This window comes from Brienomyrus brachyistius, chromosome 1 (genome assembly GCF_023856365.1).
Source record: "Brienomyrus brachyistius isolate T26 chromosome 1, BBRACH_0.4, whole genome shotgun sequence".
In the NCBI taxonomy this organism is placed as follows: domain Eukaryota; kingdom Metazoa; phylum Chordata; class Actinopteri; order Osteoglossiformes; family Mormyridae; genus Brienomyrus; species Brienomyrus brachyistius.
Window position 1 is genome coordinate 22,636,605 of NC_064533.1, and position 27,550 is coordinate 22,664,154.

Genomic DNA, 27,550 nt, shown 5'->3' on the forward strand with positions numbered 1-27,550 from the left:
ACTTAATATACCGTCATGACAGGTGGCTTATGCCAGCCGCTACTTGGGGAATGATGAACCTCAGTGAGGGCTGGTACACCCCTGACCTGTCAGTCAGTGTCCGTTGATATGTTCCTGTCGCCAGAAATCCAAGTACAATTGTTTGTACTTGGAGCTGGAGAGGAACAGCATGATTCCATGAAAGAGGTCGCTCAAGGGCTCCTGACGGTCTGAAATGACTGATAAGCCACGAATCATCAATATAAAAATAATCATAGTGATTATTGGCGGCGTCCATTGATGCCAGCTACACACAAGGCTACATGATGGTGCCTACTTTGATTTTTCATTGAACACACATATGACATGGATTACAAGCAACAAATATATTGGCATGTATTATGCCTTCTTTTTCACCGGTTCATATATTGATTCGCTCAGCACAAATGCCGAATATTAGTTTTATATCAGATAATGGCCCAATAAAACTGTTTTTATTAGCATGTATTTCACCAAGTGTTAAAACCAACTGTAGATGCAAATTAGATCGACATTTCCACCTGAACTCCAGATGACACTTTTTTGTGTTGTCTTCAAAACACTCGTACGACTGTTGTGCACGATTTGTAAATGTTCAAACTTTTTCAGGGTATGTATTTCTTTATATATCCCCAAATCCCAAATCTTTATATAAATGTACACAGGGATATTTTTTGTCTTTTTCATTCCTACAAATACTTCATAAATGAACCCCATAGTTCCCTGCCAGAAGTCACATGATTTTCATAAGGACCATCCAGCACACCCAAAGGAGGGAGCAGGGGGTCTACAGATGTAGTCACAGCAGTGTGTTTGTGCAAGAAAGTAAATCTGCTTAAATCACACATTAATCGGTTTTTATGGCCAACATACAGTTCACAGCGTTTGGACGTAATGTTCTTGCTTATCTTCTGCACTTAAGACAAAAGGAAGACCGGAACCCCTGTTTCGTGCCCTCATTCACGACATCCTGCTGTGTAGACTGGCCGTTTGTTTAAGCGTGTCTCTTTCTGTGTTTTCTGAGCTTGGTTGCCGCATAACAATGCAAAGATATGAAAGTCTGGATACGTCTACACCCTGTGGGCGATAAAGATCTGAAGGTGAGGTGGCCACAACGTGTCTCTTAGTATATGAAACCGTAAACAAAGTCGTGTTTGGCGAGACAACGCGACCCTTATTATTCGTAGACGAAAACACAAACAAGCCAAGTTATATGTATACCCTGTATTTATATGAACGTGAACTCGCACAGTCTTCAATATGTTTATTATTTTTATAAAGCCGAAAAGTTGATGGCGGTAAAATCTGACAACGCACTGAACCCGTTGTTAAAGCTGTATTTAAAATCCGCACTTTGATTCTTGAGATGTTCCAAATCGTACCAAGAAGCGCAGTTGTTTAAAAACGGAATATGTGCATTTCACTGGTGCATCCTCAGGGCAACATCAGACGAACTTGTTTTATACTTAAGGACTGAGTGTTAAGAAACACCCTGCGCTGATAGATTACTTACATGTAACTCCTGCGATATAGGCTACTGTCTATCGTGAAGGTGAAACGCGATCGCATTGTAAGCAACGCAAGCAGACAGGGGTGTGCACTGATGCGTGAGTCTTGAATATTCAAATAGGCCGGAGAGTCTTTGCGGCTGATAACCCAAGAGCGCTTAGAGTCCGACAAGATAGTCACACTGTCACAAAACCTTTTCAGGATAAATGGGACTGTAACTATGGGATCGTACTGGCTTTTTATTGCTTCGTTACTGATAACATTCATTCCAGGTAGGACCCTCAAGCACGATCAGTGGAAACAAGTCTATTTTATTTTAAACTAAAGAGAACATGCGAAAAGTGGTGAAAGTGTGGTTGGATTGTATTTTTAAGAATTTTATATTAATTGTTTGGGTACGCTAATGTGTTTGGCAGGCTCGTGATTATCCTTCTAATATTTGGGAATAGTGTTGACTTGTACTTTTAGTTTTTCGCTGTTACATGCTATTTAAAGTCACCTGTTTTGTATATTATTATTTGATCAAATGTTCTTTCACCTGTTTCGCTACAAGTGACAGGCAGTAATGCTTTTTTGAATTACACATCTATCATATATACAACACTATGTTAACATCAGCTCAAATTACTTACCAATAAAAGAGGTTTAAATGTATTAATTTAGTCTTCCAGTTTTTTCTCTCTTTGTTAGCTAGTGTGAAAAGAAAAACTTACAGTTACACTGTAGTAACTAGTTTGTTTTTTCAAAACTAGATTGATTCGATATTTTTTAACGCTCTAAAAGCTATTGAGGAAACCGGATCCGTTGAGACGAAGCTACAGGTGAAGGGGTGGTGTGTGTATCCCCTTCCATACAGATGCAGTCTTTTTAATTATTTATCCTATAACTGGAAGTGCGGATCTTAACGCACGCGTCCACACAAAGACAATAAACAATGAAGTATGTGCAGCGGCAGCACCATTACACTGTTCCAGTTATACGGCTATACGTAGTATAATAAAGTACACTTCGTTAAATATTTTGTGCATCTAGACAACCTTTCATTTATCATTACATTACTACTTGTAGTAGTGTTAGTGGTAGTTGTAGTGATAAAAAGCGCTTTTAAATGTTTTAAGTTGCGCTTTAATTATTTACACAACATATGTGTATTACTATTTTAACACGTGTTTTCCATGCGCTCAAATTATAAGGCTACCCTGTTAAGGTTAGTACAACCATTCTAACAGCATGTATCAGAATAAGTCCGTGATGTAGCTTTTGCGCTAATTTAATTGAGCGCGAGCTTTGTGCCCCTTCGTTTTCCGTCTTTGTGTCCGTGTGACCTGTGATTGTAATGTTTTCGTGAATAGTTTTCTTCATATAAAACCTTAATCCGAGTTTGCTCTATGAGGACGTCCGATGCCGTTGTTCCATGTATTATGACTAAGATGGGTATATGGAAATTTGCGTAGGTTCCTTAGAAGGGTGCAAGCAAACCTGATGATTACTGAAGATGTTTACAAGATGGGTTGATATGCGTAGCTGATTTCTTTATGCATATGCTTTTTTTTCTATAGCTGTATGGAGAGAGACCGCAGGTATAAATCCTGGATACGGGGTATTCTTTTTAAGCATGTCTTGTGAAAAAGGTTATTTACACCTGGTTCACTTAGGCTGCAAGGTAATACTAAGGAACTCTGCGATTGCCAACAAAATGTATTAGGCTCACAAGCGAATGGACCTTAAACCAGATGTTTGGTGGACTATTAACCGGGTCTGCCTCACACATGAAAAGTGTTTTACCGCTGTGACTTGCCTGTTGTCCAGTACGTGTCCTCCAGGCTAAACCGATATAAAGAAAAACATAGAATTTTGTCATTTATTAGTGATATTAAAAATGGTTGCTTATTTTTATGTGTGAATAAGATAAAGCGCATAAATTGTTTATTATCTGCACTGCATAATAAATGGTAACACGCATTTAAATTGCTTAGGTATTTCACTCTTAAGTAATTTGCATCTAGTTTACAGTGTGGTCTGTATGCAGAATCCATGTTTACTCTTCGGCGCCGAAGTGGCTGTACCTGCTTCAAACGTCGGTGCATTAGCCGCTGGATTACTGTTTGCAAAAGACGTGATTTTGTATGTGTGTGTGCGTGAAATGGAAGTATGAAAGCGAAAAGAGTGCTATATTGCAAGTTAAAATCAATATATGTGTGGATGACATGCACTGAAAGGAGATGATCAACGGGCAGTGGCGCGCGCCGAGGACGCACACGGAGTTTTAAAAGCCGCGACAGATGCATGGATATCCTCCTGGCATAATTACAGCGTTATTGCTTGTCCATGGAACTCGATTTTGAACACTCTCCAATTAAATTCAATGCAATGCTGTCTTAGTTCAAAATTTTATGGCTGCAGCCTCCGTTTCACATGTTTATTATTGTGGGCCATGTACTTCAACTTCAAATTATTCTTGGTCAATTATGTCTGTAATGTAATATATAGTATACATTTCCCAACAGTCAGACAGCTCTGGGAACTGGATTTAATCACAAGGCATCAGTACCAGACCATCTAATTTGCCATTAACACCCCGACTCTACCATTGGCTGACACGTCTGACTATAATTTTCTATACAAACCACCCAATATGGAAGTAAACCAACTTCCAGCTCTGTATTTTGAATTGTGAGTTTTTCAGCATGCTAACATCACCCTCCGTGTCTGCTATACCCCCCACTCACATGCAGTGCAGCTAGCATCGCGACAGGGATTGGCCTTGTGTCTGCCTCTCACTTCTTATTCCAAGTTTTGACACATGCCAACACATACTAACATACACATGCAGTTTTGTGGGTATTTGAAGACTCTACTACAGGGTCTTAGCCTTCGGTATGATTCCATTACTTCTGTTGAAGTGTTACTAGTTGCGTGTTTTGACCCGATGTTAGAGACCATGTAGATGCCAGTAATTTTAGGGTTTGTGGGGACACGGGGCCGACCCATGGCGTAAATGAACTACGCGGCTGCTTAGGGCCCGTCGACCACCTGGGGCCCCTCAGCTAATCAGCCTGTCAGAATTCGGAAGGACAATAAAAAATGACAATTAGGTTTATCACGTATTGCTTAGGGCCCCGAAAACGGTTGAGCCGGCCCTGTGGAGACCAAATTCATTTTCATGCGAGTCAAAGTGTATTAAGAACATGTATGTAGTAGCCTTGTGTTAACAGTTGTGTTTAGCCATTCTTACAGTCTCGCCCTCTGCTGCATTTCTCTCTCGGATCCAATGAACTGCCGTATTTCAGGTGAGACGAGGCTCCGCATAGAGCCAGGTGGCCCCCAGCTGGTGGTGTCATTCAACGACCCCCTTCAGCTGGACTGCTGGGATGAGGGTGATGTTCAGTGGCTACGCGAAGACCGCTACAACAAGACGATGAAGGGGGTCGAGAAGACGGAGGGGAGGGTCACATTCAAGATCTCCAAGGCCCAGGTTCAACACATGGGTCGCTACATGTGTGAGAATCGGGAGAGCCGTGAGCAGGCCTCAATCTACGTGTTTGTCAAAGGTGTGCACACAAGCTAACGGCTAAATAGCTGTTCCTATCATGTCTAGCAAACAGAGATAGTTCTGTTGCCACAGTGAAGAAGTCTAAAGCTAGCCCTCTCTCCCAATGAGACAATTAAAAGCAAGGTCATTGTTTTGGCAGACCCCAAGAATGCCTTCCGGAAGACGATCATGAATAACTTACTAGGGAAGGTTGGCGAAAGCTGCGTGATCCCGTGCCTGGCGACGGACCCGAATTTGACTGATCTGCAGGTGGTTCCGTGCAGTGGCCTGCCGCTGCCCCCCGGGCTGGAGTTCAGTGCCAGTATTGAGCGCGGAATCACCGTCTACAACCTACGGAAGGACTTTGAGGGCTGCTATGTCTGCACTGGTCAGCTGAATGGACGGACGGAGACCTCCATCCAGTACACGCTCACCGTTCGCTTGGGTAAGCGTGCTGTTGCTCGGCTTCAATTTCCCAGCATGCATCAGGGGTTATGGTGACAAACAGATAGCAGTGCCCCAGAGGATTGTGGGGGGACCCTGTTGAGTCCCCCCCTGGATGTGCCTCCAATAGGGCAGAGAAGAAGTTTGGTTTTATACTCCTGCAGGGGCTTGGGTAGACTGTACACCATTATGTGCATTTGACAGAGATGATGTGAAGAAAGGAACAGGAATAGGTTTGAAACACCCGAGGGTTGAAACTAACATTTCCTTTTAGCTCCGGATAAGCTTCCCGACGTCGAGTTGTCTGAGAAGGAAATAGTGATTCTCACTGTGGGCGAACGCTTTGAGGTGACGTGCACCACTACCAATATCAATGATGATTTCAGCCTGAAGTGGACTTCTCCACCGGGAACGGTAAGATCGTCACCTGATCGATGGATCATTTCACTCCGCCTGTCATGATGATGACTGAGTGTTTTGTATTTGTATGTGTGTGAGACGATTATTATCCAGTGAACCTCAGCAAATCACCTGTTTGAAATACATCCTGTCTGTATCACAATGAACTTCCCAGTGTCATAATGGGAATGGTGAGTAATCTCTCTGGTTCGTGTTAAATGGCCTTCGTCCACAGAATCCAGTCGTGGTCAGTAAGCTCAAAATGCTGACGAACCCTTTGCTGTACGTGAATATACTTTCGCTCGACGTTGCCACAGTGACGATGAATGATCCCGGAAGCTACCGCTGTGAGGCCACCAATGAGCGTGGTGTGGCTTGGTCGTCTGTCCAGCTACGTGTCTGTGGTGAGGAACTGGTGTCAGTCATTAAGGTCCAATGCCCAGGAAGGCTGATGTGGAAATACAGATGTCTCATGCAGTTCTGCTCTTGGCTGCAGAGCGGGGCTTCATCACCCTAATAGAGGTGGGCAATGACACCATGTCCACCCGTGCTGGGGAGAGCCTCGTCCTCCGGGTTGTGCTGGAGGCCTACCCCAGACCGAAGCTCATGTCCTGGGTGTATGAGGGGCAGGCATTGCAGAACAGTTCGGACCATGTTATCTCCATGCAAGAGATGGGATACAGGTGAGCTCAGTTCATTGCCTTGCATTTCACAAGGTAAGTTCTATTATGATTTAGGCCCTAGAGTAGCTAACATCCACACACCTACCATTATGTCTACCCTAAAAATTCTGTGATAAATGACAGGTCTGTCTGCACTGGCTCCCACCGGGTACTCAGATTTCAGCCTCAGATCCAAAGATGTGCTGATAGGTGAATTGGTGACCCTAAATTATCCCGATTGCGTGTGCATTTGTATGTGCGCAGTAACATATCCGACGTGCCGATTGGCTCTGTAATGTCATACGATACCCAGCTGTGTTCTCAGGTATGTTCACCTCAGGACGCGTTGCCATGGCGATCTTTGTCGACGACGATAACGATGCTGTCCTCCCCATTCAGGTACGAGAGCGAGCTGAAGTTGGTGCGCCTCAAAACCTCGGAAGGGGGGGTGTACACATTTCTGGCACAGAACGCCAACGCCACGGCCAGCCAGCTGTTCGTGGTGCATGTGATCAGTAAGTGGGACAGTGGGTTCTAGTGAGGGGGGGGGGGGTATGTGGCAGTGGAATGCAGGACATGCCCTGACCAGTCTATGCCTCATGCAGGTAAGCCTGAGATTGTGGCTCGGGAGGGGCCCCTGGATGGGCAGCTGCGTTGCGTGGCAGAGGGTTACCCCACCCCTCAGATCACCTGGTTCTCCTGTGAACAGCCGCATAGACGGTGAGTTAACTCAGGGCTCTGGTGACCCAAACATTGGAGACTGAACAGTTGTGTGACGCATAACAAAGCAGGGCTCCTTTTCCCTCAGAAATTAGCCTTGTTTTTCTTGTGCTTGTGGTTCTGTTCGTAGAGTGACCCTGTTTGTAGTCTGGGCTTTTTTTTCATGAAATTGACCTTGTTTTGCTTGTAGTTTGTGCTCTTTTTTTTCCAGAAACGGACTTTTTTTTTGCTTGCAGTTTCGGTGGTTTTTCAGAAACTGGCCTTCATTTGCTTGTAGTTTGGGCTAATAAAAAGCTTCAGGAACAAAAGTTCAGACTAGATTCATTGGTCTTCCTTCATCTCATACTGATAAGTCTGATCATGCATCATGACTAAGTTAAGGTCGGCTGCAAAGTAGAGCTTGCATCAGTAATAATGTCTTTGCAGATGTGGTTAACCTGCCATTAAAGGTACAAACTTACTAGATCTTGGTTTTCTGGCCTTTGATCGGCCTGGTTTGTATACAAAATGGCTAATTACTGTAATGATTCTTTTTTCCCTTTCGGTTATGATGGAAGTGATTCTGCATTGATCTGTGGAGCTTTTTAATGTCATTAGTCATTTCATTTTAATTACCCCAGAGTTCTGTGAAAACATTATTGGGTTTTAGTCTTGGGGATGTTCAGGAATAGAAGAGAGAACTCGACGTTATCAAGGGCCTTTTCAATTTGGTTTTTTGAAATATTATTTACAGAACATTAAGGAAGTTCTCTCAGTGTGAGAATAGTGGATCTATATTAATAATTCAAGCAGCAGCATTTATTGCAGTTTGGTGAACAGTTAAAACTGACATGTGAACAGTTTTTCGGTATGATTCTGTGCACCAAGAGCACGAGCTTGAATATTGTAATTAAGAGGTAATTTCATGTATTACGAACAAAAGTGCATAGTTTTTAGGTAAATGTCCATTAATGGAGTGGAAATGCAAGGTTTTTTTTTGTGGGAAGTGAAAGCGCAGTAACTGCAAATGGGATCATAGGAGAGAACAGTTTAAAAGATATTAACTTTAACTGCTTTTTTCTATGTAATTAACCAAGAATGCTGAGAAGAAACAAGACAAACTTGTCAATCCTGAAAACCATCGATCTGTTTTCAGTAACCTTCTTTACTCAGTTATGGTGGCGGTGGTTTGCCAGAGAGTACAGAACATGAATAAGGGAACCCTGTGGATGGAACGCTTGTCCATCACGGGGCATAAGGTGGGCTATGTTGTGTACAGGCACCAGTGCACCACATGACCCAGGCGTGCACTTCTACATGGAATTCTCCTGACCTCCCCATAGCTACAGAAAAACAGGCAAACTGGTTCAGAACCCAACAGACATCAAGCCTGAGGGTCACAGTGCCAGTACTGCATAACTGGATTAAACAAATGCACTGAACAGGCGTTTAATTATACAGGCACCAGTGTTTACGAGGAACAACAGGTTTGAGGAATTAGGAAAAAACACAGTTGTGAGCAAAGGAAGCCTGGTACAATGAGCATCCCACATGCAGTCAACAGCTGCCCCTGCAAAGAGGCCATCTGCTGCAGTCAGGGCCACAAGAGAGCGGAGGATCGGAGGCCGGGCGCGAGTGCCGATCCCAGCCAGGGGCATGAACTCATCTGCTGTCCAAGTGTATTTTGCGCTTGGTCACAGCACTTAAATTAGACATGATTTCACCCCCCAACTCCTCAACAGGGGCGTAGGTACAAATTCTGGAAAATTTTTACCTTGCTCCCCCACCCAATTTTAAACGTACTTTTACATATTGAAGGGCACCTGTAAAGTGTTGGACCCCCTGAATCCGCCCGGGTATCCATGCCCCTACTGCACCCCTGCCCCAAAATATCAGATTACACAAGAGCTACTACAACAGAAAGTTGGTCTTGGTGAACACCAACAAGAAACTACATGTGCATCCAGCTCACGATTTGTTTAGGGTCTAGAGGAGGGTGTGGTTAGGAGTATTTACACTAAACAGGGGCTTCTAGAAGCGACCCACTGAGGCACCTTTTGTTAGTACCCATGAACCTACTCCTTGTTAGACAAGGATAGATGTTTTTGAAAGTAAACCTGATGTCATTCTGTGTCAGGATGGTTAAACCAGTTACTCACCTGTCCCTTGTGTGTCACTGCATTGCAGATTTAACCCAGGGGTCACTGCATGTCATTCCTGCCATATTTCTTCATTATTCAAACGCAGTAATAGATTTTTAAGTACTTTGTTAAGGAAATTAAGGTTTTAACATATCTGTGCTGTCAAGCTTTGAGTGTTTCTGATTTAACCTGCATGTCAGGCCTGTATTTCTACATGATTGCATTGCATTTATGCATAAGTATTTGGAATGTTTGCATTCACCTATAATGGTTTTGTTTCCTTTTTATTAACTTAAAAGATTCTCTAATTTGTTATTGTCCGAATTTAATTAGTGTATCATGCTATTTTTATACGGATAGTAGTATGATACATACAGTTTGACATTTTGCACCCGTATATCTGAGAAGGGAAGTTCTCCAGTTGAATCGGTGGAACATTAACCTCCTCATGCACATGGTCATTGTTCAGCGACCTGGACATTCTCCATTGTCATCAATCAAGATCCCAACCCCCCACCCCCACGTCATCGATCTAGACACATGGTGCATCTCCAGAGAGTCATTCGAAAAGCACTGGGTGGTCGTTGTGAATGGGGGACGGGACCAGCCCACATCTCAGGATATCGACATGGCAGCTTCCGCAGACGCTAATTCCATCGCACTTCTTAGCCACTGACGACAGTGACGTTGATCAGGAAGCAACGGGTGACTGTGGCAACGCCAATCAGCGGGGGCCACCTGTGGGGTCAGAGGGGATTATCCAGATCCTACCTAGATAAACATAGTAGGAAACTGGGGCGTATACAGGGAGCTGACAGCTGATTGGTCCCCGGAGTGCATCATCCTCTGTCACTCACCGATTAAAAACATATTATTGGCTAATGATAAGGTCGGGCCCTCTGTAAGAATTCCGGCCCCTCTTATACTACCCCTCCATCTTAAAAAAAGCCTAGCGTCACCCCTGGCAGGAAACCAAACGAAAACAAGTGCAGAGTGCTTCAGCTGAAATGCACTAACAGAGGCTCTTTTGTATACAAGCCAATTTAGCAAGAATGCTTTGGGATTACGTCACCTCTTCAGTGTTGCACAAATTACACCTGCAGGATTTATTGTCTTTCCAACAGGATACAAATTACATGTTTAGTGTCATTCGGCGTGTTTACAGAATTTATTGTCTGTGCCGTCAGCCTTCAGATTTAGTCACGTGACCTGCTGTCTCCAGGTGCTCACACCTGCAAAACTCCAGCATGGAAGAGCGGGACGCCACCAGCGTAGTGCTGTCCAGACCAGCCTTTGGACGGAGCAAGGTGGAGAGTCGGCTGAACGTCAGCAGGGGCGGCTACCAGACGGTGGAATGCGTGGCCACAGTGGAAGATGAAGAGACCTTTTTCCTCTTCTCCATCAGTGGTATGTCTCTGCCTGTCACTCACTCATTGACCCTGCCCTCTCACATCAGCTGACATGGCATTCACTCAGTGGTCCCTTCCACTTTACCCAGACTGCCTGTCACTCGCTCATTGGCCCGCCCACTCACCCCAGGTGACCTGTTACTCAGTCACTGACCCCTTCCAATCACTTCACACGTGTTAACTGTAAAAAAAAAAAGAAAGTCACAGGTTATGTACCCAACAGATGAGCACATTCCGTTATTTAAATTACAGCTTTGTAATCCGATTACTTTCCCAGGGCTGTCTTGGGTTCGTGGGAAATGGACACTTGTATAGCGAGCAGTGATCAGTCAAATGCAGGGAAGCTATCAGATGTGTAGCATATAGTGCAGCTCACAGTTGTTTACTCTGATTGGAGATCATTTGGGTTGAGGTGAGAGGTGCATGATGGAGAATAAAGTCTGCGTGGCTAGAGGGTGGGGGATTCGGGGGGGTGGGGGCTGGGGGGTGCGGTCAGGCGAGAGTAAGACGCTTAGGGGGCCTTCAGCTACAGGCAGCTTGCGAGGCAGCTTTGTAGCCATGGACAGACTTACACGGGATTAATTCTTGCAGACTCTGCAGTCTTAGACATGAAATGGAGAGAAATCCCCTTATAGCACATTAGCCTATTATACATGACTACAAAGATGGAGAAAAACAATAACAGTGACCGTGTAAACTCTAATGACAACGACCGCTTAAACCTCAGCGACACTGACCGTGTAAACTCTAATGACAACGACCGCTTAAACCTCAGCGAAACTGACCGTGTGAACTTTAATGACAACGACCGCTTAAACCTCAGCGACACTGACCGTGTGAGCTTTAATGACAACGACCGCTTAAACCTCAGTGACACTGACCGTGTGAACTTTAATGACAACGACCGCTTAAACCTCAGTAACAGCGATCACTTAAACCTCAGTGATGATGACCATGTAAACTTTAATGACAACGACCGCTTAAACCTCAGTGACACTGACCGTGTGAACTTTAATGACAACGACCGCTTAAACCTCAGTGACACTGACCGTGTGAACTTTAATGACAACGACCGCTTAAACCTCAGTAACAGCGATCACTTAAACCTCAGTGATGATGACCATGTAAACTTTAATGACAATGACCGCTTAAACCTCAGTGACACTGACCCTGTAAACCTCAGTGACACTGACCATTTAAACCTCAGTGACACTGACCCTGTAAACCTCAGTGACACTGACCATTTAAACCTCAGTGACACTGACCCTGTAAACCTCAGTGACACTGACCACTCAACTGTAAACGAGGTTGACTGTTTAACATGATGCAACATTCACTGTTTAAACCTCAGCGACACTGACTGCTCAAATCTGTACTTTGCCTCATGTACCACTTACACAAGCTGTTTAAGTCCCTGTAACTTAAGCAACCGTGTTAACCAAGAGTTTGTGAAATGTTCAATGAACATCCAAACAGGTAAACGCTAAGCATATGCTAAACAACCTGTAATATTTACTGAACCATGCAGATGACCTTGAGGGTGTCATTGTACAGCCAGCCGGACAGCAGTCAATGAGCCGCAGCAGTAATAACCGCTCACGCTATTGTTTTACTGCCATTGACGGAGGAATATAAACACCAATATAACCAAACACTGGACGGAAACAGGACACACTCACCACAGGCTCAAAATACATTTACCGTATGATATCGGGGATTTTCCCTGTTCATTAAAAACACTGACGGTGTTTTGTCAGAAAACCGGGAAGCAGAAGGAGGACGTTTGTTGCTCAGACTTCCTGTGTTAACTACCTACTAACTTATTTTTTTGCTTGACAGATACCTTATTTATTTTTGGTTGCCAGCCAAACAGACTACAATGACAACGCAAACGCCTCCGTTCCCTTTTTCACCGTCTTGAATGGGTATATGGCCGGCGACGCGTTTTTTAATACTGTTGATAATCAGCGACGAGAATCTGTGTTCGCACAGACAGAGATGCTTATGAAAGATTATTCCCTTTCCCGGAAGGATAATGAGATCCGTCAACCTGGTCGGAGACTGTAATCAGTTCATTACATCGAGCTTGATTCGGGAACTTCGTCAGCACTCATTCCCCTACGGTCAAAAATGCACCGATCGGCATGACGCTTGTAGCTTCACTGTTAATAATTAGCAATTAGCTATTATGTTTAATACCTGTTTACAGAAGCAGCCACCCTCAGGCCTGTATTTACTGGGGCCCTCTCATGCACACAGATACCATTAGTTATGATTAGTAAATATTTGCTTGGGTGTAATTAAAGTCATTGGCGGTTTTTCAGGTCTGTCTTATGTGTTTGTTAAACACGGGCCTGCAGATTTTTTTTCCGGCTTCAAATCAGCTGCTTAATCCTGAATAACGACTGTTGTATGTATTGCTGTTGGCCATTTTAATACTGGTGGCATTTTCTGGAGCTGACAGATGCCCAGCAGACAGAGAGGCACAGAGAAGCTTTATAATGAAAACGGTTATAATCGGGGTCACAGAAAAGTGTGATTTCACCTCCCCCTTATACACACAATCCACCCTGGTGGAATAAACCATTTATTTCTAATTGGACACTGTTCGATTTGGATGGGAAACCCGGTTTAGGGAGAATCGCCCCTCTTATGGTTGTCTTGTTGTTCGGATAGTGGTGTGTGTCCCAACTTCTGTGAGAGACCGGGGCTTGAGTCACAGATGGGGAAGGCAGTGTACCATCATCTTGCGGTTTCCTTCAGGTTTAATAATGTAGCTATCTGGCAGTGGACCTTGGTGTCTGATTTTAGAAGCCTGGATTTGGACAGTCCCATTCCAGCCTCTGGTTTCTTCCTGGGAACACAAGCTTACCTCTGTGACCTTGTCTCCCCTGCTCCAGAACGCACGGTGCCACATCACCTGTTCACGCCGCTACTCATTGGCTTTGTGACAGCTGCGGCCCTGCTCTGTGTCGTCCTGCTGCTGCTCTTCTATAAGTACTTACAGGTACGCTCAGGTTCCTGGACCATATGTATGCACCCTGGCCAATCACAAGCCGGTACACATGCATACTGGCCAATCACAAGCCGGTACACATGCATGCTGACCAATCACAGGGATGATGTACACCTCGCTGGAACTGGGGCATCGCAAGTGCTGTCTGAGAGGACTTTAGCCCCCTGCAAATAACTGTACACTAATTAGTTTAAATATTGTGTTTAAAAAGCCAGTTGAATGGTGTGTTCTCATTCATTTTAATTCAAATCCATCATAATTTGCCGCACTAGGACCTAGGGGAAATGCAGCAGTAATTGATTACTTTATACATCTCACCCCACCCCCCCAAGGGTTAAATCCGTGACCCTCCCCCCAGCCAGAATGCCTCATTTGTGCAAGAGCATAATTGAAACCTATTCTTCTCTCTTGCAAAACAGAAGCCTAAGTATCAGATCCAGTGGAAGGTGATTGAAGGAATCCACGGCAACAATTACGTCTACATTGACCCTGCCCAGCTTCCCTACAACCACCAGTGGGAGTTCCCTCGTGACAAGCTACGGTTTGGTAAGCTACTCAGATGACTGACAGCTATTTCAGGGGAAGACCGGACCTTCCCAGCACCTGTCCTAGCCATTTTCCCAGGTGTTTTCATGTGCCACACCCTCTGAGCAAACATCAGACTTCAACAGAAACAGAAATATTGCCCCAGGAGCAAACAGGATCTAGGATCCTGGATGGTTTAGTCTGGTAAAAGTAGTTGTAGTGTGAAGCTCCTATGTAGCGTGATGGCGCTAAGAACAACAAGGAGCCTGAGCAAACAACTTCTCATGTGGCAAATTCTAGGTGTACAAAACAAAAAATTCTTCAGAATCAGAAATCAGTACTGGCCAGATAGATGTACATGTACTAGGAATTTGTCTTTGCAGTATTGGTGTATATATTTGCATACAACATAGAACATAAAGTTCTAAAATAACAAAAAGTTCTACAATAATAATAATAAAAATAATAATAACAATAAATTAAAATAAACTTTAAAGTATATCCAGTAATGCAAATGCTAAATAAACACATATAATGTGACACTTGCTTAATTCTGTAAAAATGTTACAAATTTATTGGTTTCATAACAAAAGTCCATCGAAAACACATCTGCACATATCCTACTCACAGAAATGTTCTTTTTTTTAACTTCTATAATTTTTTTCATTGACAGTTCGGTTCTTGTCTTCCATCCATCCATTTTCTAAACCGCTTATCCTACTGGGTCGCGGGGGGTCCGGAGCCTATCCCGGAAGCAATGGGCACGAGGCAGGGAACAACCCAGGATGGGGGGCCAGCCCATTGCAGGGCACACACACACACACACACACCAGTTACTCACACATGCACACCTACGGGCAATTTAGTAACTTCAATTAGCCTTAGCATGTTTTTGGACTGTGGGGGGAAACCGGAGTACCCAGAGGAAACCCCACGACGACATGGGGAGAACACGCAAACTCCGCACACATGTGACCCAGGCGGAGACTCGAACCCGGGTCCTAAAGGTGTGAGGCAACAGTGCTAACCACTGCACCACCATGCCACCCCGGTTCTCGTCTTGTTGCTCTTAATTGGAATAGTGATTGTCTCCCAGAGGGTTACAAACCACAGTGTGGGTTAATTTGGGTATTTTTATTGAATTAAGGAAGGATCCCAAGAGTTTCTGTGAGCACTGTATGTCATGGAAGGCGTTTGGTAAAGTTCACTATGGGTGAAATTGAACGTACTGGAAACATATTAATGTTAAGGTACTGCAGAATGCAGCATTCCAGTCATTGTGGGATAGTGTCATCTTATCTGTGATAGTGTCGTCTTATCTGTGAGTGTGGTTTCATCTACAGGTAAAACCTTGGGCTCTGGAGCCTTCGGGAAGGTAGTGGAGGCCACAGCCTACGGCATGTCCAAGGCCAACACTGTGATGACTGTGGCCGTTAAGATGCTGAAACGTGAGTCTGATCGTGCATCTGCACAGTTATACCTTATCTTACGTTATCATATTTCAATGGTACTTACTAGCTATGAACGAAGGCCCCCTGAGTAGGACATACAGCATTCGTGTTTTGGTGCAGTGACAAAGTGTGCGCTTGTTGGGGCGTCTGTGAGTGCATGAGACAATGATCCAATCAAAGGGGGTGTCTGACGGTTGCCATGTTAACTCCTCTCCCTAGCGAGTGCCCATGCAACTGAGAAGGAGGCTCTGATGTCCGAACTGAAGGTGTTGAGCTACCTGGGCCACCACATGAACATTGTTAACCTGCTGGGAGCCTGCACTGTTGGAGGTTAGTCCTCAAGGCTGATAAGCAGACTGTGGACAAGAGATCAGAGGATATCTGTGAGGGCCTCAGTCTGGGGGATGTTCCTCAGTGTTTGTCAGAAGTTCAGTCTTTGCGTGACAGTTGATATCACATCTCTTGTACTTGTGAAGTTTCCTCTGGAGTGTTTATCTGCCCGGACATTCCGCAGGTCCTACACTGGTCATCACGGAGTACTGCTGCTTCGGTGACCTCCTGAACTTCCTGAGAAGAAAGCGGGAGATATTCTTCTGCTCCAAGCTGGGAGACGACTGCCATTACAAAAACATCCTCCTGCACCCAGAGTCAGTGAGGTCAGAGTCGAGATGCACCTCTGTTTCACGACTTGCTGTTGTTGCATAGACCCTTTGCCCAGCGCTGGCCAGGGGGCTGCTCTTCAGTGGGGGGTGGGGCACTTGCTTGCCTCCGAGTGGCTCGCGAAGGGCTTACCTTTGTCATCCTCTGGTATCTGGATTCCCTACAGAGATGAAAACAGAAATGGCTACATGATGATGAGGCCAGCTGTCAGTGGGGTCCCTTCACGTGATTTTCCTTCAGACAGGAGACCTTCGCTGAGAAAAGGCAAGAACTCTGCTGACCCTGAACTTTGATGACCCTGTAGTATTTACACTATAAGTAATCCCTTAACTAGACTGTTGGACTGCTACAGTGGTGTTTACTCACTGAGTAATACCTTAGTACATAGACTGCTCTGCTGCTACAGTAGTGTTTACACTGTGAGTAATACCTTAGTATATAGACTGCTCTGCTGCTACAGTAGTTGGTGCTACCTATATAAAGAGTTTATGAATGGTTTATAATTTGGGTTTTTAATTAGGTTGTAACACTTTGAAAATTACATAGACAATTTTAAACAAGTTATAACATAGTTTTCTTTTTATTAATGAGTTACTACCATTTACAAGTGGCAAAAGGGAGCCTTATTGTAAAGTGGTACCCGGTAATGTTTACACTGCAGATAATGCCTTAGTACTTAGACTGCTCTGTTGCTACAGTAGCGTTTACACTGTGAGTAATGCCTTAGTACATAGACTGCTCTGCTGCTACAGTAGTGTTTACATTTACCCATCCACTATAATTTGCTGTCCGATGAAAAACACGTATCTCCAATAATGTGTCATTTCAAGAGCATGAAAAAAACATTTTCTCCAAAACTACAAAATAAACCTCAAACAACATGAGGCACCCTTACCAACACAAAGAGAAACCTAACTTTGCCCCACCCTCAGTGAATGGTTTGATGTTTAAATCAATATGAATACATGAATTGTTGTCAGTGATACAAATACAAGTATCAACAAGATACAAACAAACCTTGCATAATATTCACAATATATATATAGATATAATTAATCTAAACAACCATCATGAATACAATTATTAACTAGTATAAACATAAATACTAGTTAAATAGATGACTTCAAAAAACATCATTTGACTGGTCAATTTAATGTCAGTAAACACCAGAATGTGCGTAGTCCATGTATGGTAAAAAGTCACAATTGACAAAAAGTGGACAAACATGATTTTCTTCCGATAGTGATGATATACTGCTGCCCTAAGATACTCTGTACATCTACATTAACTGCACTAGTTTTGTTCAGGCACTGAAATATTTATACCTCATCAATATTTACACTTGGACATTAGTTACGCATATATAGATGGTCAATGTCCGGAACGGAGTGGTCAGTCGTACCTTTACCCAAAGGATGTGTATGTTGTGGAAACCGTCAGGCATCTGCTAAGGATTATGGGGGAGAGACCTAGATCTTTGTGTGGAGGATGTGAGGACTGTGAAGTGACACCCCCACCATTTATGCAACAGGAGGATCGTGTGCAGAAAAAGAGCAGAGCGATGCGCTTCTTGAGGATGGGATGTCACTAGACACCGAGGACCTGCTGAGCTTCTCCTATCAGGTGGCCAAAGGGATGGACTTCCTTGCCTCCAAGAATGTAAGTTGCAGTGTTCCCTTTTCCACCAAGTGGGTTAGGAATCAAGGTGTGTCTTAAGTTTTTTGAGTTTGAAAATTTGTTGAAATGTTTAATGCGTCGGGTAAGCGCATTATCCATGACATGCTGAAGGTCCTTCTGTAAGATCATTACATACCAAATTAAAGCAGTGTTTCTCAACCCAGTCCTCTGGGAACCCCAGACAGGCCACATTTTTGCTCCCTACCAACTCCTAGCCAATCAAGAACACTGGATATCTGGTACAGGTGTGTTGGGAGCTGGGAAGGAGTAAAAATGTGGTCTGTCTGGGAGTTCCCAAAGACTGGGTGGAGAAACACTTTCTTAATGTATATGTTCTGAGCTCCTGATGGAATACATCAAACCAGACCAGATTATTTTTATTATATAATAGGGATTGATTATGACCTTGTAATGTCAGCCAATACTGAACCACACAAACACAGAGCAAGACGCTCTCAGTGGCCATCATTAGGTGCACCTAGCTACTACCCAGTAGGACCCAGATCAGTAGTGCACTCAGAAGAGCCATTCTCTACACCACTGTTGTACTGAATTGTTATTCTTAGCCTTGTGACATTCCTGTTAGCTTTAATGAGCCTGGCCATCCTCTTCTGACCTCTCTCATTCAGAAAGAGTTTTTGGCCACAGAAACACCATTGACTGGATGCGTTAGTTCATTACTTCATTCTCTGTAAACTCCAGGTACTACAGCTTGTCAAAATCCCAGGAGGGCAGCTGTTTTTAATGATATTATCACGACACTGTATGGTACCAGTAATCACACCTTATTCAGAATTGCTTGGATCAGGCGCCTTAGCCGTTGTAATACTTAGTCAAACAGTAAGTGAACCTCTTGACCCTGTCTGTGTGCTGTAAGTAATCAGTCTCGGCCACATGATTCGCTGTTTTGGAAGAGGCTGCTTGCATTAGCTAGCAGGTGTACCTGGTAAACTTTCCCCTAAGTGTATGATGTCAGTCCAGGAGAAGCTTACCTCGTTCTTATGTTTCAGACCTGTGTGCTTCTAGAGCGTCACGTGTTGACACTTCGTGGGTGTGTGTGCACCTGACTCTTGTATTTTGTGTTAGTGTATCCACAGAGACCTTGCTGCCAGGAATATCCTGCTTACTCAGGGACGGGTGGCCAAGATCTGCGACTTTGGCCTGGCACGGGACATCACCACTGACTCCAACTATGTGGTCAAGGGCAATGTGAGTCTGTGAACATGGCAGATATGGATGCCTTTCCGTTCGCATTAGGTCTCAAGCTTTCACATGGCTTTGGCACCGCTGCTAACTGTGCAGTTTGCAGTAGGCCTACAGCTTTCACATGGGTATGGCACTACCGGTGACCACGCAGTTTGCAGTAGGCCTACAGCTTTCACATGGGTATAGCCCTGCTGGTAACCGTACAGTTTGCAGTAGGCCTACAGCTTTCACATGGGTTTGGCTCTTCTGATGACCAAGCAGTTTGCAGTAGGCCTCCAGCTTTCACATGGGTATGGCACTACTGGTGACCACGCAGTTTGCAGTAGGCCTACAGTTTTCACATGGGTATGGCACTACCGGTGAGCACGCAGTTTGCAGTAGGCTTACAGCTTTCAGTTTGGTAAGACGTTGGGTAACTGGTAGAGCTGGGCGGTATACTGAATTTTTAAGGCATATTGATATATTTTCACGATGAGATATAGGATAACACAATCCCCTTCATATCAATATACTTTTATTGTATGTTAAAATTAGGGCTCTATTAAAGCTTTTTAAAAGAAACCACTAGTATAACTTTCTGGTTGTAAACAATGTGAGAGCTTTGGTCATGCCGATGCACAGCTAAAATCAAACCAGACCAGTTTGTGTCTCTGTTACAGCGGAAAGGCGAGGCATCATTGTCACTTGGTTCATTTTGTTTTAAAACATTGACAAACGACTCACGGGCTAAAAATATTATAATTTGCAATGATTGTTCTGTTTTGTTGAAATTTGTTGATATTTTGAGTAGTAACTTAAACTGAGGGTCTTTGCAGATATTAAGCGTAATTTCAGTTTTTGTTATTTGCTCTCAGTTTTAGTGCCATTTGCTAAATAGGTTTTAGATTTAGATTTTAATTCTTTGCTCGTAAGCATTCATCTTCTGTTTTAAGAGCAAGGTCACAAGCTAAAAACATGCCGTTAGTGGACAGAGTGGCCTTAAAGGGTTTTAGGTTGAGGCTGCTTTATTGGTCCCATATAGGCATCATTTATTTTTGTCTATATTTTGAGGCTTCTGTTTGCAGTAATGGAAGTATCTACTGAATATTTGTATATTGAAACATTTAGCCAACTTCATGTACACAATGCTATTCTGCCTAAAAATACGGTTTTTGATCCGTATCGCCCAGCCCTAGTAAATGGTTGGAATATTGTCACTGGTCATTTCGTTAGCCTTGAGTTACTTCTGAGCTGTGTGGAAGCATGTCTCTGAGGAGTGAATGTTAAGACTGGTCTATCCCAGTAAATTACATCTTGTAGAGTCATCTTGACAAGTTTAATCCTTCATTGATGAGATCTGACAGCAGTGCGGTTTTACTTGTGTCGTTACCTTCAGGCAGTCGAAACTCAGAGATTAGTTCAGAGGCGCCAAACAAATTAGGTAATCTTGTGTAATTATACTTAATCCGTTTTTAAAATTCCTTAGGAAATTTCCCACATATCATGAACAGAGTATCATAGTGATGACAGGAAGGTGGATTTGTGTGTCATCAGCCACTGTAGGAAAATTTACTCAGAAGATCAATCCAAGAGGGAACCTGTTGAGGGAGACATACTGGCCCCAACACAGGTCCCTGTGAGACTCTGCATTTCACTGATTGCAATGGTGACACGTTAATTTGTATTATCCATTCATTCATCTATCTGTCTTCTAACCAGGGTCACATGAAGCTTGTCTCAGAGCTGGGATACACCCTGGATAAGATGCCAGTCCATTGTGGAGCTCACACACACTCACACAGAAACCATCGGATGCTACGGGCAATTTAGAGACTATTTAGAGAATACAAGAGAAAGGGAATATGTTTAGAGAAAGATGGGACATGGCTTACAACTCTGACTCAAAACATTTCTGTGCCATTGATGGCGTGCAGCATGAACTTTTCCAAGTATAGTATGGAAATGTAAATATGAAGTCCAGGTGGCAGTGTTTCCTGGAGGTTGTAATCGTGTCTGTGGTTTGTTTCTGTGGTTTGCTTCATGTAGCTCTAAGTTTGGTTTCTACTACAGTGACCCAAAGAGTCAGAAAAAGGGCTTGTAATAGGGAAACGTCCATTATTTTAAGGATAGACACTAAATACTTCCAGTAAATCCTTAAGTATTTCAGTAAAAAGTCAGGTTTAGTGGACTCAGGGGGGCTCCAATCATGCTTCCTGTCAGCTGACAGGAGTTAGCTAATTATGATGGCTTCTCTCCCGCAGGCTAGACTCCCAGTGAAGTGGATGTCGCCAGAGAGCATCTTCGAGTGCGTCTACACGTTTGAGAGTGACGTCTGGTCCTACGGCATCCTACTGTGGGAGATCTTCTCTCTGGGTAAGGCTGGACTTTCCAGGACCCTCCATGATGCAGCAGTCATGTTTAGCTGCCGCGCCGCTGAGTCGGCTGAGTTGTCCGTGTTTCCTCACAGGAAGTAGCCCTTACCCTGGGATGCCTGTGGACTCCAAGTTTTACAAGATGATCAAGGAAGGTTACAGGATGAACGAGCCAGAATTTGCCCCCAGGAAAATGTGAGTGAGCGACATTGACCAAACTGAGACCCTGACACAAACATATGGGATAGTTAAAGCATGAATATGAGAAGTACATATCAAACATGGATCATATCCTGAAAGCTCCTTTATTTGACATTAACTCAAGTTTTACAGAAGGAGGACAATTCTGAGTCTGACTTTCTGCTCTAGGTAGAGGACTGAATGAGGTCACTCTCCCCTATATGCTTTCAGTTCATTTACATATCCTTTATATTTTCTTACACTTGTCCAATCTTTTTTATTCTGATCAGACACATTTGGGCTTTGTGGTTTGTGCAGATATGCATCTGTTTAAAAAATGACCTAATAAAACGTATTTGCACCATGGACGTCACCATAAGGAATATCTCATGCCAGTACTGAAACATACCCATTTTGAAAACAACCTCTGTCAGTATGTCAGCAGTCGGACCTTCGTAAATGGTTTCGATTACACATCTTCTGTTAATGTTGATTGATGGTTCGATATAGAAATTGTTTCCTAGAGTTAGCTGTTCAGTTTTACTGCTAGTTGAGGTGTGTCACTAATCTAGCCAGTTTTCCTTCTTTAATTTGTCATTGCTTTAAATAGATTACAACCAGATTATGCTTTATAATCCTACAGTGTTTGAGATTTTCGTGCCTTTGTAAATCTTTTAATTTGCCTTCATGGTGCACTAGTCCTTTTGAATAATCCCTTTCCCCTGTCTTACCATGGTATCTCTTGAATACACTCTCTGAATTTTTGGTCTCATCGGTGTCAACATGTTTCTGCCATTGCTATGCTTTTTCTCGGTGTGTATGTATGTAAGTGTGTTATTGTAAAAATGCGTTTTAACCCCCTACACAGTTACCCTGGTTACTGTCACTCTGGTTACTGTGAGCAATCAGCTATGGAGTTCATTAATCGTACTGAGCTCAAGTGGAAAGTGAAGCATGCCTGTCGCTTGGCTCCTCCCACATGGCAAGGCGCATGGTAACCTCATGCCGTCTGATCCCTGCAGGTACGAGATAATGACCTCATGCTGGGATGCTGACCCCTTCAAGAGACCATCGTTTGGGAAGATCGTGGACAAGATCGAAGAGCAGCTGTCCAATAGCACGAAGCGTGTACGTGTCCTGGTGTGCTGTCCAGTGTGTACCGTTTCAGATCACCAGTCATTTGTGCGACTGTGGAGTCTATGCATGCAACAGCAGCAAGGCTTGAAAGCCAATGAGCCAGGTCAAGCTGGGCTTTGGGTTGTTCTCATCCACACTGGTGCTTTACGTAATTGCTCAAAAATGTCATATTCATGCAGATTAACCAGGTACTGGTGATGCAGGACTATCACTGTTTACCTTTGGTAACCGCTAGACGTTCTCGGATAGTAGGACTGGTTCTGTGTAAAAATGTAGATCTTTTTTTTTTGAAAAAAAAAATTCATGAGATTTCTTATGTTGGTGGAGCAAAGTTTACGTAATGTTAATTAATTCGTTGATTTTGGCCCCGCGGGGAAGATGCATTTCAGCATCACAGACACTATCTGTGCATTCCAGAGATAGCAACATCTCCAGCTGGTCCCTGTCTGTGAGCTGAAGCAGAGGAATGGATCAGGCTGTGGGGAGCCGTTCAGTCCTGTAGATACTGGCAGGTTTCCCATGGGAGAAGGTGCTGAAGGACAGACAAAGACATGAGATCTGTAGGAAGTTTGGGGACTGATGTCACTTATACCTGTGACATTATGTAAACTGCTTCTGTAATCTAAATTTAATCGATAACAAATAAATTGAACTGCTTACAAATCTGAATTGGATGAACTGAGTGGGAGAATAATGGCAGTATTACTAGTAATAATGATATAGCATTTTAGGTTGTAAGAACTGGTCTTGTTCTATTTCATACAAAAAACCTGTGGTGATAGTAGGTATGCTGTTAAAGTCTTGGAGGGAGCTTATGTCAGTGCAAGAGGCTGGTGTCAGTGCAGTCTATGTGGTAGAGGTTGGTGTCAATGCAATTTAGATGGTAGAGGCTGGTGTCCGTGCAGTCCAGGTGGTAGAGGCTGGTGTTGGTGCGGTCTAGGTGATGGAGACTGGTGTTTGTGCAGTCTGTATGGCAGGGAATGGTGTTTGTGCAGTCTAGGTGGTGGAGGTTGGTGTCAATGCAATTTAGATGGTAGAGGCTGGTGTCCGTGCAGTCCAGGTGGTAGAGGCTGGTGTTGGTGCGGTCTAGGTGATGGAGACTGGTGTTTGTGCAGTCTGTATGGAAGGGAATGGTGTTTGTGCAGTCTAGGTGGTGGAGGTTGGTGTTGTTGCAGTCTGTATGACAGGGAATGGTGTCAGTGCAGTCTCTGTGGAGGGGGCTGATGTCAGTGTAGTCTTGGCAGTCGGTGCTGGTGTCACTGCAGTCTCTGTGGAGGGGGCTGATGTCAGTGCAGTCTTGGCAGTCGGTGCTGGTGTCACTGCAGTCTCTGGAGGGGGCTGATGTCAGTGCAGTCTTGGCAGTCAGTGCTGGTGTCACTGCAGTCTCTGGAGGGGGCTGATGTCAGTGCAGTCTTGGCAGTCGGTGCTGGTGTCACTGCAGTCTCTGGAGGGGGCTGATGTCAGTGCAGTCTTGGCAGTCGGTGCTGGTGTCACTGCAGTCTCTGGAGGGGGCTGATGTCAGTGCAGTCTTGGCAGTTGGTGCTGGTGTCACTGCAGTCTCTGGAGGGGGCTGATGTCAGTGCAGTCTTGGCAGTCGGTGCTGGTGTCACTGCAGTCTCTGGAGGGGGCTGATGTCAGTGCAGTCTTGGCAGTCGGTGCTGGTGTCACTGCAGTCTCTGGAGGGGGCTGATGTCAGTGCAGTCTTGGCAGTCGGTGCTGGTGTCACTGCAGTCTCTGCAGGGGGCTGATGTCCGTGCAGTCTAGACACTAAGGGACAAACTGCTAGAGGACAATCTGGCTAAGTCTTTTGTTTTCATTGCTCTCAGATTGGTTGTCTGCCTGCTTTGTGTTTCATTGAATTCTCATTGGCCGCCATCTATTTCCATTTCTACCAGATGTACCTGAATTTCAGCTCCCGGCTAGTAACGCGAGAGGACCCCAACGGCCACTTCCTGCGGCTCAACTCTGTGGGCAGCAGCACGGCATCTACCCAGCCACTGCTTGTGACCGAAGAAGCCTTCCCAGAGGAGGCGCCCTACCCACATAGGGCATGAAGGCCCAGAAGTTGGGGATGTCCTGCCAGTGCCTGCCCCCCAGTGATCTGTGCTGGTGCCCCTTATGGTCTACAGAACTCCTGTCTGTTAAAAACACTGACTTTCTCATACACAGACACATAGGTGTATCTGTAAAGGGATCATATCGGACAGTAGTGATCTTTTTCGTCTCTTACCGTGGGCCCCCGTCGGTATCTTTCCTCACGTGCTGCTGAGTTCACAGTTCATTACTACCGTCACCTTGCTACTGACTCTTGTTCATGTGGATCTATGCAGATTCTACAGGCAATCTGGCATGGTTATGAAGTTTCCGTGTGCTGTTCACCTAGGTGTGCTGTTCTCAAGTAAAGATTATACAGCTTCAGTGCGCTGTCCTAACCCTAACCCTAACCATACAACTGCAGAATATTGTCTTGTAAATAGCTATCACCTCGTCCTGCTAAATTCAGCTGCTGTTCAGGCACGTGTGAAGCTGTACATCTTCAGTGTGCTGTTAGATATTGATATCTCTCTATGGGGCAATGCTGTTAATTCGTCCGAAAGATTATTTCGAGCTGCAGGTGCAATATAGATTCACGTGTTAGGGTCTATTTTTAGATCAGTAGCAAAAACAAACATCCATGTTGTAGTGGTTTGTAGCATAAGTTTCATTTCTCTTTGTGGCATCAGAGTACTTTTCAGTCTAGAGCGTCTCCCAGTCTTCAGTATTATTCCATAAGTGAAACATTGAGACAGTGTGAAGGATGAAACAGGTGAAATCTACTTTGGCCAAGACCCATAAAAGTGACCCATCCCTGGGCAATATGGCTTGAGGTCAGCCGTCCAGCTGTAGTATCGTTTTTGTTGTTTACATTCTTTTATACTGTATGTCAGGCAGCTTCTGAGGTACGACAGACAATCTGCTTCCGTAACGAAATGATTTTTACTTTTACTGCATGGACATTTTCAAAAGACCAAGTCTTCTTGGGTTTCTTCATCTGTGGGCCAGATCTATAAGTAAGTTTTGAACCTGCTCAGATGCAGCTGTGGGCTTAATCTGTAGGTGTATTTAGAACATGCTGAGGTTGTTCAGCTGTAGGCCTGGTCTCTAGGTGTATTTGGAACTTACTGAGGATCTTCAGCCATGGGCCTGGTCTCTAGGTGATTGAAGTAGTTGAGGTTCTTTAGACTATGAGTCTGGTCTCTAGGTGACATTAGAACCTGCTAAAGTTCTTCAGCTATGGGTTTGGTTTCTAGTTGTCTTTAGAACCTGCTGATATTCTTTAGTTGTGGGCCTGGTTTCAACATGAACATAGATCCTGCTGAGGATCTTCAGGCTCCTCTGTTTTCAAGTGACTTCCTATACAGGAAATCCCATTTCCAGGCCTCAGCTGTTGGCCTAATTTCCCTCCATGCCGTCATTGTGAGCGCAGCTGGCAGGCAAACGGCAATCAGTGCAGAGCTTTGGCCTGTCGCTCACTCGGAGTGACTCCCAAGTTAGCCTGTGATAACAGGCCCACATGACATCATCTCACTGTATACTGAGACTCCACTGTACATACTATATAACACAATCACTTTCAGATAGAACTCACTCTGTACATATACCTGGAGCTGAAGATACCGATCATGACAATAATAATGCTAATAATATTTTGTTTGTAATTTTCCAAGACATGGTACTTTAGTGAAATGCTGCATCCCTGGATTGGCTGGCTAATCCGTTAAGCAGTCGCCTGTCAGGTGCTTCTCAGGTGTCCTGCAGTGTCGGGTAATCTGTCTGTCGGAGGTAAAATGGGGCGAGAGACACGGTCCACCCACATCGTAAAACTTTTGCTCCCGTTAGCCCTAGGTATATTTCTATCGGCCGATGCCCGTGCGACTCTGTTCTGCTCGCATAAGCCGAGTACCCTCTGCGTCGTTGGCACTTTATGCATCCGAACGTTGTGCATACGCTCATTTCTGCATGCAATGCTGCAAACACATTCAGGATGAATGTTCATGTATCGTTTCATTTAAATGCTTCTCACATGTAGCCTAAATTTATTATTTTTCTTTGAGAATTTGTTGTCTTAAAAGCTTTTTTTGTTACCTCTCAATCAGTCTGCATTTGAGTGGGTAGGTTGATTAATAAGGAATGAGGATTACATGCCCTGAATTCTCACCCAGAGGGGCGGAGCCAAGCCCAGGTGACTAATGTCACCGCCCCCTTTGCCGACCTGACCAGCTAAATGTTGACTATATTCACTGCCATTCACATACCCTGTAACGGTTAATATAGATGCCCGTATGTGAAGCATATCTGTAAAGAGGGTGATACTGGAACTTTGAGATCAATTTTGTGTTAAATATTTGAAATGCATTATCTGTTGACTGTCTTATTTTTTTATTATATTTTTTGAAGTGGTTTCTTGTTTTCATGTACAGGGTTTGTCGCTGTCAAAATGTACTATCACATGTTGCAGTTTATGTTCATGTAAATAAATTGACATTTGAAAATA

The 27,550-nt window shown here is 44.2% G+C and overlaps 1 protein-coding gene across 2 annotated transcripts; it reads left to right on the forward strand.

Annotated features, from left to right (window-relative positions):
• The first annotated feature begins 967 nt into the window (after nucleotides 1–967).
• Nucleotides 968–27,550, forward strand: kita (KIT proto-oncogene, receptor tyrosine kinase a). Of its 2 annotated transcripts, none has more exons than XM_049018011.1 (21): nucleotides 968–1,118; nucleotides 4,818–5,078; nucleotides 5,220–5,504; nucleotides 5,778–5,917; nucleotides 6,138–6,306; nucleotides 6,399–6,585; nucleotides 6,964–7,079; nucleotides 7,170–7,284; nucleotides 10,627–10,811; nucleotides 13,714–13,820; nucleotides 14,249–14,375; nucleotides 15,698–15,802; nucleotides 16,025–16,135; nucleotides 16,320–16,461; nucleotides 16,632–16,729; nucleotides 17,997–18,124; nucleotides 19,229–19,351; nucleotides 21,589–21,700; nucleotides 21,795–21,894; nucleotides 22,902–23,007; nucleotides 24,912–27,550. In XM_049018011.1, the coding sequence occupies exons 2-21, from the start codon at nucleotides 4,946–4,948 to the stop codon at nucleotides 25,068–25,070; spliced, it is 2,748 nt and encodes a 915-aa protein (XP_048873968.1). In that variant the 5' UTR covers nucleotides 968–1,118; nucleotides 4,818–4,945; the 3' UTR covers nucleotides 25,071–27,550. The 2 variants fall into 2 exon arrangements, with proteins under 2 accessions (XP_048873968.1, XP_048873959.1); XM_049018002.1 differs by lacking the exon at nucleotides 968–1,118 and adding an exon at nucleotides 1,421–1,799.